Here is a 15,578-nt window from a genome sequence, read left to right on the forward strand (position 1 = left end):
GAGAAAACGAACGGTCAGCGCGAAAGTTCAAGACTTAGCCGAGCGTTAGCGAAGCTAGATTCTCATAGCGAGGCGCTTCGAGTTAGCGAAGCGCTGTAGTAGCGTCGAAGCCCTATGTGCTATAATGCTGAGCCAAGGACGCTCCGCCTTATCTATAGAAGCAGTCAACTGAGTTCTGAACGAATTAGCTCCTTGGTAATGGCTTAATCTATAGATAGAAAGCCCTATGATGGGAAACTACCACGTTAGGTTTGGAGAGAGATGGGACCGGTTATATAATAGGGGGAGCGGATGCAAGCTTTTTTCTTTCAATAGCCGGCCAAATGACTACAGGATCATCGGTCTACTCTACCTCAATTCACCATTTCGAACTTTATACAGAAGGTTTTTCCGTACCAGCTTCTTCTACCTATACCGCAGTTGAAGCACCTAAAGGAGAATTTGGTGTCTTTCTGGTCAGTAATGGAAGCAATCGTCCCTACCGTCGTAAAATAAGAGCACCTGGCTCTGCCCATTCACAAGGACTCGATTCTATGTCCAAACATCACATGCCAGCAGATGTGGTCACCATCATAGGTACTCAAGATATTGTGTTTGGAGAGGTGGATAGATAGGAAAGTTTACTTTCTCGATCAGGACCCTAGCTTTATTGCAAGCCAAAAACTTAGTATACGCACAATCCAACCCTTCATTCTACATTCCAAGCAATGCCCAAAGACTCCCATGCCTTTCTTGGTCGGACCAACCCAACCGGCGATTTCCGACAAGTCTTTCTTCATTTTTCGAGCAAAAAGCGGAACTACAAAAGTTTCATTTTCCATGGATAGATTTCTTTCTGATCACATCACTACACTTGGAGTCGGACTCATTCTTTCGATAGCTATTTTTGGTGCTTATAAAGCTGGCCAAGTTTTAGAACGAAGTACTCTTTAGGAACGTATAAATGAGTTGGATCTAGAAAAACTTAAACAAAAGACCGAATCAAAACTAGAGATGCTTTGGAAAGATTATAGTGATACGAATGGAAATATGCAATTACCAGAAGGACTCAGTTTCAAAGACATAGTGGAACATTCCTTTATTATAGACGAGAATATAAAAGAAAAAATTCTCGGGCTAAACAAAATATATTTGGATCTCATTAGTAATGGCACGGACAGTAGCTACTTTGTTTACATTCTGGATACGTATGGCCATATTGTAGGTATGTAGTTAGGACTTGGTTTTTTACTATGCAGAGGACTACAAAGGTGAAAGAAAAGACAGGATGTATTCCGACGAAATGCTATTGATTTTAGGAGGACTATAATGAGGAGGACGACAGACCCATCACGATCGACTAAAAGGAAAGTAGCTTGATTGGTTCAAATCCAATTCGTGAGATGGCAGTGATCTTTAATAGTAAGAATTATTCCAGTCGGGAAAGGTCGTCTCCGGGACTAGGTAAGGAAGCAATAGTAGCTGTGTCCGACAATGCTGAATCTCTTTCTTTTTTAGGGAGTTGATTCAGTCACTCCAGGTACCCGTGGGAAAGATTGACTTCAGTAAAAGTAAAAAGGAGACTGCTGTCATATCAGCGCACCAGGGAGTAGCTGTCCCGTGCTCAGAAAGAGGTGTAGGCTTCACCTAAGGGAAAGGATTCGCATGAGGATGATTGAAGAGAGCTAAAGCAAGCCATCACTCCTAGCGTGAAAAAGTGCATTTCGCCCAATTCACTAATCAAAACAAGGGAGCGAAAGCAGCTCGACTGATAAGGAGAGGAGCGAAAGCAAGCAAAATTGCATCTTTCCCTAAGCAAGTTGCTACCCCGACGATCTGAATCGCATCCGTAACTAGCGAGAAAATGTCATTTTTTAGGCTATCCACCATGATGTCTGGGGACTACGGGATCGCTCTCAAACCGGAGATCTTACTAGCAGAAAACATGATCAAAGGAGGGCATATAGGTCATACCATTACACTGGTGTAAACTTCTGTTATTTACCCTTTATTTTTGCGGACTATTCCCTGGCCGAGTTCTTTCAGAGGAAAGGATGAAAAGCCCCAATGTCAAGAAAGCAGGGTGGTCAGCCAAACTCCTACACTAGTTAGAATAACCTTTCTCTAAACATGTAAGTCATCTGTTAAGGACGGCCATACATCATCATTATCTATGTCATTCCATAATAAGTAGCTGCCTTCCAAGCGAGTGGCTCCGCTCCTTCCTCTCTGTGCTTGTTAGGATAGTATCCTGTCTCTAATTCCACTTCTTTCTTCTTAGTTCAAGTAGGAATTCCGGTTTATGGTTGTTAGATAGAAGTAAGCCAGTCTGCCAGTACCAGTTGCTGTCCAAAGAAGGGTAGCATTCCTAGTAGCGCTGAAGTGTGCCAAGCCAGGAGATGAACCTTCCGTTTAGTCTCACTCAATAGAAGCTTGATTTGGGGTGGGGGGATACTTGGTCAATGCGCTCGTGTACCGTTGGGTCCGATCAGGCTTCTCCTTGAGATGTGAATGCGAACATTTCCTTCTTTTATTCTATAGTGGTTGCTACTGCCTATGTCGATGAAGTGACATTCAAATCATCTACCGATCCGATGGTCAAGCCTGAAGGCTTCTCCCTTTGTTGCCTCTTTAAATAAGAAATTTGCTTAAGTTTCAGCTGAAAATGATTTCTTTCGCTGTCCGACCCCGGCACTCATAGTACCTCTGGTCTTTGAGCGGCCCAAAGCTGCTTCACTTCTTGGGTCAGCATTTGAACTCGTTGGCTAAGCCCTTTCAGCTTCGTACTTGACAGCAAGACACTCTTTGTCCTCCGCTGATGTTCTCCCTTATCCATTGAGCTAGGCACTTATCTTAGTCTCGGAACTGTTTGCCAGTCATAGTGATGAGTGGGAACTCTGATCGCTCATCCATGAGCTGGCGGTTTCATTCACCTAGCTGGCACTATCGTCATTGATGATGCCCAGGATAGTCTTCATTTATAATAGGAGGAGCTCCTTCTCCTCTTCTTCCTGACCCTGAAATGCGGGAAGGTCAGGTAGTCTATGTTAACCTGGAAACTCCGCTCTGTGAGCCTTTTTTCCTTCTGGTCTAGTGGCCTAAAGGCTGCTATGGCTTCCTTCCCGGGCGGGACGCTTCATATATCAATCGAATGTTAGACCTCATCTCATCAAGAAATAGCGTATATAGACTCACCCTTTAGACTATCAGTTCCTTGCTTTCCCCTGTCCTGGGGCTTTCTTGCTACCGTTTGACTGACTTGCTTTCGCGCTTGTTTGATGGAAGATAGGTGTCAGGCTCATAAGGGGATCACTCCTATAATAAAGAAAAGAAGGTGAGAACTCATCATCAAGGCGGTTTTCTTTCTAGTTCTACTGTCGAAGAACTCAATTGCTTAATCTAAGATGTAAGATTGAATGTAAATGCTAGAAGTTTGCTTGTTTCATACAGCAGTCACCCAAGCAGCTTTTCCAAACCCCTCTATGTCAATATCATGAGATGCAGCTCGTGTAAATCGACTGTTAGAACTCATCCCTATGTCTACTCATGTACTCTAGCTTCGCTAATGAGATAGGGGAAAGCGAATCAATGAAATGAGATGTCAATGCCCGTGCTTCCTTCCCCCGACATGGCATGGGATAGAGGTTCAACCTAAGACATGATAGAATGTTTCATTCCACTCCGCTGCAAACCTTGTCAATTGTTCTGCTCTCAGAAAAATGGCTTGAACCGCCTTTCGCTAATCTATTGGGGAACCTCATGCTGGGAGTGCCCTTTCTTGCTTGTCAGCCGTTGGGCTACCACTCCTATGATTTTGGGTAAGCCCCTTCTCCCATTCTTGTTGGCCTTGGCTTGGCACCGGCCGAAAGTCAATGAGATGATTCCGAAGGCTTTCTCCTTCTACTCAAAGGCTTACTTACCCGATTAGAAAAGAAATGGGAGACCTTTTTGGTACGCCCTTCTTCTATAAGTTCCGCTCTTTCAACTCCTAAAGCTTCTGCTTCATCAAATCAAAGAAAGGTTTTCGGGGACGAAGGTGAGAAATCATACATGAATGCTGCTTCCAACCAAGATGCTGTTCTCCTCGATGGGGTGCTTTTCGCTCCGGTTGCATTTCTTTCTCGTACAGGAACCCGGACTTGAACTTCAGGAATGGCAGTGGAACTGCTTTATAGGTCGGAACTCGTTCACCTCTTCTTCCAACCAATGCTTGCCATGGCCAGTGCTTCCTTGTTCTTATCTCCATAGAAAGCGAACCTTCTAAGACCAATTCAGTTTCATGCTCCTTATCCTTACCCAGAGACAGGGCTACTGGTTCTGTCTTTACTTACTTATTCTTTCTCCTCCTCTAAGGGGATACATAATCAAAGCAGCTGGTCAAACTCAATCTCTTCAAATATAAAGGGAATCCGTCTAAATTTTCCTTCCCGCTTCTCCGCTTCATTCTCTTCATATCGTTCCCAAGGTTCATTCTACTGCTGCCAAGCTTCCGCATTTACACGAGGGTGGTCTTCTCGCAACGATCTTCCTTTCTTCAGGAATGGTGTCAGTCAATTGGTGTATAGGCCATCTCGGTCCAGTTCAGAATTGATCTCTATTTTCAATCCCGCTTCCTTGTTAGCTGGGAAAGCCCTCCTATATGAAGCAGAGAATGATCGATCGAAGACTGAAAAGATAGAATCAGATGTTTTAAGCATCGGTTGCGACATCGAATGAGACTTATCCAGGGAGCAAAGACTCCGGTTGTCTTTTGTCTTTGAAGAAGTAAAACGCAGCCTAGAAAGACGCTACGAAGCGGACCCAATGCCCCCAAGCGAAAGCGCTGTGCTGCATGGAAGCCGTCATTACTCCGGGAAACAAGAGGAAAGGAAAGGGGGACATTGAATATCTTCGCAAATACCTTTATGAGCAGCTGTCACGCTCATAGCAATGATTGAATGTGGTAGATGATAGGGCAGTAGCACCGAGATCTCATAGGTAAGCAGTAGAAAAAGAACAAAGCAGCATTCATTAAAAACCGGAACATCACAGAGAATATCTTTCTAGCTCATAAACTTGTGAGGAATTTCCATAAGGATAGAGGACCAGCTCCATTTTGTATGAAGGTGGACTTCAAGAAAGCTTATGACAAGGTCTCTTGGAACGCGTTTGGGGTGTCTCAGACAGATGAGCTTCCCCCCAACCTGGATCGAGTGGATACAGGCCTGCATTTCAACCACCTCCTATGCAGTTTTAGTGAATGGCTCCCCCTCTTTTTTTTCTTTCCTGGGAAGAGAGGTTTTAGACAAGGGGACCTAAGGACGTAATCGAGACTAGCGGCCTTAATTAAATTAGTAAAGGGGAAACAAATGACCCTCAGGCCGGGGAGGAGAAGCAGTCTGGCCTTTACTTCAACGGACAGAGCTGGCCCCATACTCTATTGGGTAAAGGCCTTCAAACCCTTATCTATTAAATAAGAACCCTAATCAGCATATCAGTTATTAGTTGGATGAGCGCTTCTAACAAAGCTGTGGAAAAGAAAGAACCTAAGGCCGGAGATGCCTTACAGAGATGCCTTGCCTTCAACGGAAGGAGATGGACTAGCCTTAACTCAAGGTCACAGATCGCTACTAACGGCGCTTGCATACGAGAAAAGCAGGCCTTTACTGCAAGACCGTAGCGGAAACAAAGAGCGGTCAAAGATCACTGGAGGCACCCAAAGAAAGAAGCCGTAATGCACCGAATGAGAATACTTCACCTTTTATTAGACTAGAGCCGGAATCGCTAATAACGTCGCTTGAGGCAAGGAAAGCCCTAAGGCCCAATAGAGTATGGCGCTCCTCACGGCGCCAACCCAACTATTAAATGGAATGGGCACCGAAAGAGATGGCCTTGCTAGTGGGATTTATTTACAATGCTAAAACCAGCTCTTATTGATGAAAGGGCTTTCTTAGTAGGGCACGCGCATAGAGAAAGGTTAGGAATTCGCCCTCACGGAATCTATACGGCCCTATAAAGAAAGTCAAGAAAGGTTGGTTGGGTGAGCGAACAAGATGGGATGAGGTTGGGCTTATATCAAACAAAGTGAAATGAATCTCGAGAAGGTTTGTTTTTCTACAATTCATGGATCACTGCTTTAATCTGAACATATTAAGTATCTCGATCTCGGTATTTCGTGAGTTAGCTACTTTTGAATGAAAGGTCAATCACCTCCATAGAGAGAAGAGATTCTCGTTTCGGGTACTTTCCTTTGATTTGTGAAAGGAGAAAGAGCGAGAAAGAGCGGCCCTTAATAAGAATTCGCCCCTTTTTTCTCTTATAATAATTGCGGATTAGCTTAATAGTAGGGAAGATTTGTCGCCCACCAGCAACGGTAAGCAAGAGAGTCAGAGTATGGGTCGGCCTGGGGAATAGAAGAGAAAGAGGGGTGAATGGATCACAGGCGATTTCGTATCCGGGAGCAATTCCTTGGATTCTTTAGAGAACTCCCGCACAAAAGGAGAGACTTTACTAATACTAATAGGGCTCCATCAAGTCGGGCTTCGGGGTTGAAGGAAAGAACGAATCAATCGCGGGCATCCAAAGCGCCCCTTTACAATTATGGGTAGCCCTTTACTGAACTGATTAGGCGTGTCCCTTTACTAGTTAGGGCTGCAATCGAAAGATCGGGTCTCAAGCTCAAGTTTCAGTCAGTAATTGGTAATTGCATATAATTTCATAGGCAAGAAAGTCCATTGCTTGCATGTAACGAAAAGTGCTGATTTCAACCCGGGTTTTGGACCAACTGCAAACTCAGGATCGGAGATATTGTCAGTGATCCACGATTTGCGTAACCTTTATTTGATTTGGGCAAAGGATTTGATCAAGATTCTATTGGTATTTCATCGTGGAAGCAAGATTCTATTGCCTCGCAATCGAAAGCATGGTGATGGTAGCTACCTTCGCTGCCATCAGGCCGGAAGTCATATAGATAGGGGGGTGAGAAAGGTGGATTTTCTCAAGAGCCCCATAGCATATATATAAGATATAAGATAGGTGGGTGCTTGAGATCTTCCTATCCTGGTGAGCAAGAACGCATTTTCGGGGCAGGCCTTTCAGTGCTTTCTAGCAGCCGTGGGAGGCGGTTGTGAGGGAAAGATCGATTTTTTGATTTACCCACCAGCCCTTGATCTTTGGCTTAGCCACGCGTACCGAGTCGAAATCCGGACAAAAGAATTCTTCACCCAGCAAAACTCTAGCTATTTACTTGGATGTGTCCTCACCACAAGACAAGTCCCATTTTGATACAAAAGTATGCCCAACAAACGAAAGTTTTCATGATCTTGATGCTTTTACATTGAATTTCCATAGGCAAGCCATACTAGCCTGATCCTGGGACTCCTCTCTACGTGATTTGATTTGAAGATAGGGTTTGTTCCCAGCCAGCGGACTTGCATTCTAGCCTATTTGCCTTATGCCTATTCCCGCCAGTAGATAAGTTGGTGGAGGTATTTAGTACTAGCTTACTGAACAACAGGAATATAGGTGATATCCCAGTTAGGCAACACTTCATCAGGGTGGCATGGGCGAATTCCATCATCAGTTTCATGAGCGGAGGAGTTTGGAGCGGATATAGCCTACGTGGAACTTTCCCTCTAGCGTACCTAACTTGTGAAAAGCATGATTTACGATATGCAAAGATTATTAGGTAGGAAGGTTTCTCAATTCGACATCGCCTGCTCCCTATCCCGATTCATGTGAAGCGAGCGAAGCTTTTTCTTGCAAAAGCTATTCTCTTCTTTCTGCGTGGCTATCTTTACTACTGATTCAATGCAATGAATCCTTATTAGATGGTGAGAATCCGGTCTTTTCGGCATAAGAAGTCTTGGCTCTTTACCATGACCAATCCCAAAGCTACCCATCTTCCTGTGTGTGCTATCTAGAATAAGGAAGACCCGGACAAGTCATTCAATCTCCACTCCAATTCTGCCTCATCCGGATCATAGCGAAAAAGACCAGCTTCTTTCCCTGTTCTCTCGGCATAACCGGTCTTAGCTTTTCCTGTTCACGACTCCGACCTTCTTTCATCAGCTCTTCTTGCTAACGTCTTCACTTTCAAGGGAGAGAAGTCACCCGACCCAGGAAACCCACGAGTGAACTTAGGCTTGCTTTCTCGCAGCATCCATCCTAAGAGAATAGAACAGGGATAGGGATCCTCGAATAGGAAGGAAGTGGCACTGGTATTGAATTCCTTTCTCTTACGAAATGTGAGTTGGAAATGCTTTAAGCTTTCGATGTAGCACTTTAGCTTGGTTGGCACTAGGATAGGAAAGACTTTATTCTTGTCGCTGACTTCTCTTTTCTGGGTGTGGACGAGACAAAGTCTGATCCGTCTTCTGCTTGAACGGTGATATCTATAATAAGGAATACCTGTCACAAGGAGCGAAAAGCCCTTCATTGCTAGTAGTGCACTCAATTCGCCAAGGAGCGGGGGAAGAAGAGCTTCTTCTTATTCAATACTAGCTGACCCAGCCTATCCATCTCAGTGGGCAAGTCACATCCCGCGCTTTCGGGCTTAGTCCTTCAAATCGGATTCTTGGCAGATCGTCTGCTATTTAAGATTCCAATTCAAAGTCTGATCTTGCTAGGCTAGAAATTGAATAATCGATTAAAGAAAGGAGCTCGGATGAAAGCTCTCCCACCTTCGTAATGTAGTAGCTATACTTCCTATTCTTTTCCTTGTCGAGCGGAGGAAGCGGCAAAGAATTGCGTTAAAGCCTCTCTTCCTATGATTATGGAACTCAAGTCTGAAAGAGTTTTGCCCCTAAAAAAGAAAAAGAATGTCATCCGGCTTTGTAAAATAAGTTCGTTCGCTACCTTTACTTTACAGAATACCGAGAGTTAGGAGTGTCCACACATCGGTGTGAATAACATGTAAAGGAGACGATGCATGCACAGAAACATCAGAAAAGGGAAGTTTATGATGCTTTCCAAGTTGACAATGAGAACAAAATTAGAAAGACTTAGATGAGACAGAGAGCTTATTGGACTGCAGAAGAGAGCGCAAAACTGGGACTCCAGCATGGGCCAGCGGACGATGCCAAGTGGACAACGGAACACGAGCAGCAACACAAGCAGAAACTGATGACCAGGCAGGGCGGGATGAAGCAAGCAGCAAGGGATTGGCTGAATAGAACAGATGCGACCGGGAATGGGATATTGAATGGAAAGAACGAAAGCGACGTACGTACTGGATTGACCAGCGTGTGCCAACTACTCTACTTCCCTATTTCTTACTTTTTCACATCCTTTTGGTGCACTCTTTCCCCAATTCCCGATAGAGAAGAAAGAGATAAGCAATGATCGGACTAGACCAATGAAAGCGGACCAAGGTTTTTATTCGTTAGCCAAGCGACTCTATTACAGAAGCGAAAGCGATGCGCCCTATTGACTAGCCTAATAACTTTCTTATAAACGAATGAATGGGAAGCAGGTCCGGTCTATATTGCTAGAGTTATCTTTACTTCACCCCCCACGTACTCCTCTATTCAACTATTTGAATTCCGTCTCTAAGCTTCCCCTTTACTTTAGTGCCTGCTGAGACTTATTTCCTCTCGACTATAGTTGAATGGAAGTTTCATTTCCTAAGTCTCAAATAATGTCTTTTTTTGAGTCCCCATAGTGCATTCCACTACATAGTCTGTAGAGTAATTTCTCACTAAGAAGGATTGCAATATAAAAAAGAGAATTCCAGATTGAAGATCTCTTGACCCATATACGATCCAGTTCTACATCTTAGCGCTGAACTAATGAATAGAGATTGAGCTTCACTTCGCGAATCGGGAATGGCATCATGTATTAAAAAGTGCTAGCGTTGACAAGAGATGAGCTAAAGAGGTGGCCGGGCAGTTGACCAGACCCTACCACATACAGACAGCAAGCAAGAGCTGTGCCGGCTTATCCCGAAAATGATGAAATTCCCAAATGCTACTACCTCTTTGCTAAGCACAGGAATGCTTGATCGAGAAAAGCAAGTAAAAAAACAGCAGGATACGGAATATGAAGGGGCTGGAGGTAGGGCCAATGACCAATTGAAGAGTTACAGAAAAAAGTATAAAGCCCTCAATCATGCTCTTGCCAGTGGCATATACTCTCGCCGATTAAGGCAAATTCGGCGCTCCACGAAAAAACATAGGGTCGTCCCTGGACTTAAGGAAGGCAAAACAAATAGTGCCCCTATGACTCTGGTTCTAGTGAAAGCGATGAAAGTATAGCTGTGCTCCAGTTTTTCAGGTAAAGGTTATACGGTGAAGAGCCCGGTCAAGGCGACCTTATTAAAGAGAACATTCGGGACATAAAAGCCTATGGTAATCTCGTCCTTAGTTGCCGAATCTAATGGAGGCGACGGATCAACCGTAATTTTCAGGTAAAATGAGGCCTCTCCTTTACAGTCGAGTATCTTCAAACCTCGACGGGATGGGAACTCCTACTCTGACTATAGTTGCGATCTCTAAGTGGGATTTTCAGTCATCTATCCCTTTTCTTTCCTAGCGAGTGAAGAACGAGTGGATGTTTTGAACGAGTGTTGAGCGAGTGAAGTGCCCCATAAGCAATAAGGGCGAGTTATATTTATTAATTCCGTGAGCAGCGATTGAACTGAACGTTCCAAGTGCATCCAGCAGGAATCGAACCTACGAATTTGCCCCTTTATCCTTTTTTAGGTTGGGCGCTTTAACCATTCAGCCATGGACGCAAAGAGACTCAGCGAGTGAACTAGGTTTTGGTATTCCTTCTCGAGCTTCTATTTCTTCCGTTAAAGGAGATTCGAGAAAAGATGGAATAGGAAGACGTGTTTCCAGAACAAACAAGATACGGGTTGAGAAGGGGAAGTTAGCAAAGTTAGACAAGATTGGAATGGGCATAGGAACATGTATTGATGTACCAGATCGGCTAATGCTCCCAGGTTGATGCGATGTATTCCACCAGTTGACTGAAGACTTGATTATTGGTATATCGATCGGTCCAGTACGGATTGAAATAGAAGCCGGTTCGACAGGAAGCTTTTGAAAACGCAGTGCACCCAGGTAAATAAGGAACGAGATGAATACAGAGGTTAAACGAGCATCCCACACCCAAAAGGTTCCCCACATAGGTCTTCCCCGAAACCCCCCAGTAACTAAGGTAAACAACGTAAAAAAAGCACCCATTTCTGTACCGGTTCCGGAAGAGCGAAGAAAAAGGGGATGTTTTGTTAATAGGAAAAAGAAAGTGTTGATAGCCGTAGCGATATAAACAAGAATACTCATCCGAGCCGCAGGAACATGTACATACGGAATACGAGAATTTCCACCTTGTTGAAGATCTAGTGGTGCTACCCGAAGACTTAAATGAATAGCCATCGCTGTTAAGAACAACCGAGATCCAATGAGAATTTGCGCATAGCTTCTGGTCTTTGACATCAAAAAAGAAGGTTGTAATAACGAAACGGACATGTGAGAATTTGGTCCTAGCTAGTGGAACAAGAAAGACATGGATCTATATTCAATACGCAATCAAAGGATTTCCCCCAACGAAGAATTCCCCCTGCTTTGTTTTCGCTCCGCTCGTGCGTGGCACTCCTTACTGCGGAGCGGCATACCGAAAAAGAAAGGTTTTGGAAAAAAGTAGATTCCCTTTGTGACCAAGAGCCCATCACGAATACGATGCGGTTAGGGTACTCGTGACTCTGCTGGTGGCTGCCACTGCCTAACACTTAAATGCCGCCAGCTCTGTCTTCCTAATTTTAGGCATCCGCGACCTGGTTGGTCCGTCCAAGCTTATACTCTAGCACCATATCAATCAAACTTGGCAAGTTTGTCTTGCTTGCCATCGTCCCTGTTTTGGCGTGAGTTTTTTCTGGGTCAGGAAGTCACTCGTCGCCACATTATCCGTCTTGACCACGAATCGTGACCCGCCTCCACGTTCTCAAGTAGTGCACTCTTGCTTTCATCTCCTTCTCTTGGACCACGCCTCTCGGTCTCATTGAGCTTTCGGCTCTCATATGCTACTGGGTTACCTTATTGTACTAGCACACCGCCTATGGCATAGTCTGACGCATCCGTGTGTACTTCAAATGGCTTAGTGTGATCTGGCAACTGCAATACGGGGTCATCAATCACTGCCTGCTTTAGGTCCTCAAAAGCTCTTTGACACTCTTCCGATCAGTGCAGTGCCATGATCGGTCCGTACGTCCTTCTTTAGGAGATTTTTGAGTTGAGCAGCCCTCTTCGAGTAACTTACGATGAATCTTCGGTAATAGTTCACGAGCCCTAAAAACGATTTTAGCTCACTCACCTTGGTGGGTGCTTGCCACTCCTCGATGGCTCTGATGCCCATCCAATGCCCTAGGAATAGGATCTCCGTCTGTTCAAAGGAGCATTTCTCTGTCTTTATTTACATAGAGGTGATTCTTCCTTAATACCTTAAAAACGGTCCGGAGGTGGCTAACGTGGTCGTTTAACGAATAGCTATAGCCCACGATTAAAGTATACCACCAGTCGTCTAAGTACGGGTGGAATAGCTCATTGTGGAGGGTGCAGAACGTGGCAGGGGCATTGGTGAGTCCAAAAGAAAAGGCATAACCAGATCAAACGCCCGGTTGGTTGCTTGCTTTTCACACGGGTCGTCTTTGGCTCGTCTCCTTCCGCGATACGCACCTGGTAGTAGCCCGACTGTAGATCCAACTTCGAGAAGTATCTCGCGCTTCTTCTGGAATAAAACAGGGGCTCCCAACCTTTTCCCCAGCAATATAGGGAAAAACAGCCTTGGAGGCTGGAATATAAATATAAATTCTAAATAGGCCTCAATGAGTTCCTGAAATTCTTTCCTGAGCTCAATCAATCCCCTTAACTAATAGATGCTAGTTGGGGGGCCATCTGCTAAACCTAGCCCCAGTCTAAATAGTTGGGGGTTTGGCTCCAGGCTCCAACTCGATCTTGTGGTAGACTGCCCTCCTAGGGGGCACTCGGCAACTCACTCGTGGGGCATGATATTCCATAATTTCTCAAGTACTTGCTGCACTTCCTGAGAAAGAAGTCGTCTTGGTATTGGATCCGCTCTTCTGTTAGCATGAACATGAATTAGATTCTATTCATCTTCTTTATTCTTAAGAGAACCCCCCACCCGAACCATTCTTAAGACCACCAAGCCCTCTCGAATGAGTTCTACTATAGAAGCTTTCAACGTACACCCGGGGACAAATCTTTCACTCACTGAGAAGTGAAAACCTGTGACTAGATCGTCCTGAAGACGGATGCGACGGGAAGAAGTGGCATTTGAAAGTGTTGCTGACTTAACATTTAGGTTTCGGCATAACAAAGCTTGCACTGTCTTTTCGCACTTAGGCGCACAGCGTGCCATTGGTAATGATTCTACTACGGTGCCACAAATTCGCAAGCTGATCCTAAGTAATCGTTGTTGTTCATTGGATTCCGGAGGAACTACTTCGTTAGGATTGGGGAATTGCTGCGATTCTTCCTGAATAGCCTGGATTCTCCCGTCGAGAGTCACTTTGAAAGTCTTACCTAAACTCTTCCGACTGAATATGATAAAGCCTATAAAACAACGAGCTACTATCATTTCTTCATTATAGATTGAGATCTTCTTCGAACTTAATGCACAAATAGATAGAATAGCAGCAAATAACATCTTTCTAGCCTGCATATTCGTGGAACTCAATCTCATTTAGAAAGCTTATCTCTATCTTTCAGCAACTGAACGGGAAGTGGTTTAGGAAAGGACTTTAGAATCGGATGCGCTCGCCCAGCGAGAAAGGCCCTGACCCTGCCAACCAAGTCAAAATAAAAAAGAAAGAAGAGAACGAAAGGAGAAGAGAACTTCGTATTTTTTTTGGTAATTCTCTAGGAGTCATGTTTAACCTTGAATGCTATTAATAAATTCTACAGCAATAGTCCTCGGACTCGGAAAGTAATAACGAAAATGGCTAACCCACTAGCAGATTCCGCAGCTGCCACCGTTGGAACCAATGAAGCAAATGATTGACCCATCATATCATCCGAAGAAACGGAAAATACCACAAAGTTCAAATTCACAGCTAATAACATTGATTCAATTGGCATTGACATAATAGGAATATTTCGTCTATTAAGGAGGATTCCCCGAATACCTAAAATAGAGATGATCATAGAAAATGTGAAATATTTGATAGGATCCATTTCGGGAACGTGGAATGTAAGAGAAATTCAAATGTTATAACTCCAGTACGTCAGGAACGCTATGTCATTTACAACCCCGGCGTATTTCGGATGCTTGAAGGCCCCGCTGACCCGAAGTGATTTAGAAAGATTCTTCTTTATCGATGGTGATCGGTCATGGTATCCATAGCATTGCTTCTTTTCGGCCAATTCTAAGAAAGAGAAATCCCGAAAAATCCGTCAATAAATGACGAACCCCATTATACAGATGATAGGACAGGGCTAAGGCAGTAATCTCGACGGAGATTAGGATGAGCTTTGATGAAAAAAAGAAGAATTGGTAGAAATTCTCATAGGTGAAGCAAATCAAACCTATTTTCAGACAAAGAAGATAAAAAAACAAAACTATAGTGGCTAGGAAAGCCCCGGAGATTCTATGGGAAATTGGAAACGTCGAAGTAAGCTGTGGCTTATAAATAGGAAGATGAGGAGATAACGGGCGAAGGATATTCATGATATTAGGTTGGATTTATGTTCATTCGCTCGCGGAGCGGCATACCGAAAAAAGAAAGGTTTTGGAAAAAAAAAGTAAGTACTATAGCCCCAATCATGGCTACTAATAAAATAAGACTAGGAACCAAAAACCAGACGAAATAGTAGGTATAAAGTAAATTGCCCAATGTTTCCAAATTAGTCCAACTTCGTACCTTTCCGGCATAAACTGTATATCTCAGAGAGGTCGTATTTCTTTGGGTTGGTAGTATTCGTAGGAGATTATTGGCCGGGGTTCTGCTTGCACCAGTCGTTGATAACCTCGATTAACTTTTGTGCTGCTTTGGCGCCGGTTTTAGGCCTTTCGTCCCCCTCAGAATGTTCAAGTATATCTAATTGGTTCATGAGGTGGTGAAGTTTTTGTGAACTCGCAGTTTTCAGCCCTAGTTTATCATAAACAGAGCTTAGAATATCCGATCTCATGGTTATGCGATTAAAAGAAGATAAAACCTCTGAGATTCGATGTTCTACCGCTAGGAGGGATGGCGCAGCCTGAAGTTGCGCTTCTTGGTCTGGACTGGGCGAAACTTCAAAAACTTCTGCCGGGACTCCGGGACTCGGAGCTTGAAATATTCTATTCGAAGTGATTGAGTCGGGGCGTTTGTCCAGCGCCGCCCAGAGCTCATCTTGCGGCACGCTCACCACCGAGCTAGACGGGCTAGACGGTCCTGCATGCGGGTCGAAAGGGGGCTGAGGACAGGGGGTTTGCCCTGTGGATGCTGAAGATATGACGTTTTTGTCAGAACTGGCTCCCTCTGGAGACATCATGTTGCAACAGCCCCACATATCCTCAGACATCACAAGAGCCCCCACTAGGAGACCAAAGTAGCCGAAGCGAGCAAAGAGGAAGTAGATAGCCTTGCTGAAAAGGCTACACATTAGTTCACCTCCAAAAAA

General features: G+C 44.4%; 1 protein-coding gene and 1 pseudogene across 1 annotated transcript; both read right to left on the reverse strand.

Annotated features, from left to right (window-relative positions):
• Positions 1-10,631: 10,631 nt before the first annotated feature.
• Positions 10,632-11,552, reverse strand: LOC131177577 (putative cytochrome c biosynthesis ccmC-like mitochondrial protein). The gene has a single exon (XM_058142614.1). The coding sequence runs from the start codon at positions 11,427-11,429 to the stop codon at positions 10,677-10,679; it is 753 nt and encodes a 250-aa protein (XP_057998597.1). The 5' UTR covers positions 11,430-11,552; the 3' UTR covers positions 10,632-10,676.
• A 194-nt stretch (positions 11,553-11,746) lies between these two features.
• LOC131177576 (ATP synthase protein MI25-like) lies at positions 11,747-14,643 on the reverse strand (annotated as a pseudogene).
• Between the last annotated feature and the right edge of the window lie 935 nt (positions 14,644-15,578).

The sequence above is a fragment of the Hevea brasiliensis genome, unplaced genomic scaffold, assembly GCF_030052815.1.
Source record: "Hevea brasiliensis isolate MT/VB/25A 57/8 unplaced genomic scaffold, ASM3005281v1 Scaf591, whole genome shotgun sequence".
NCBI classification, from domain to species: domain Eukaryota; kingdom Viridiplantae; phylum Streptophyta; class Magnoliopsida; order Malpighiales; family Euphorbiaceae; genus Hevea; species Hevea brasiliensis.

What these genes read in the sequence shown, in the direction of transcription:
- LOC131177577 (XM_058142614.1), bottom strand. Translation starts at nt 11,429, where the DNA reads ATGTCCGTTTCGTTATTACAACCTTCTTTTTTGATGTCAAAGACCAGA.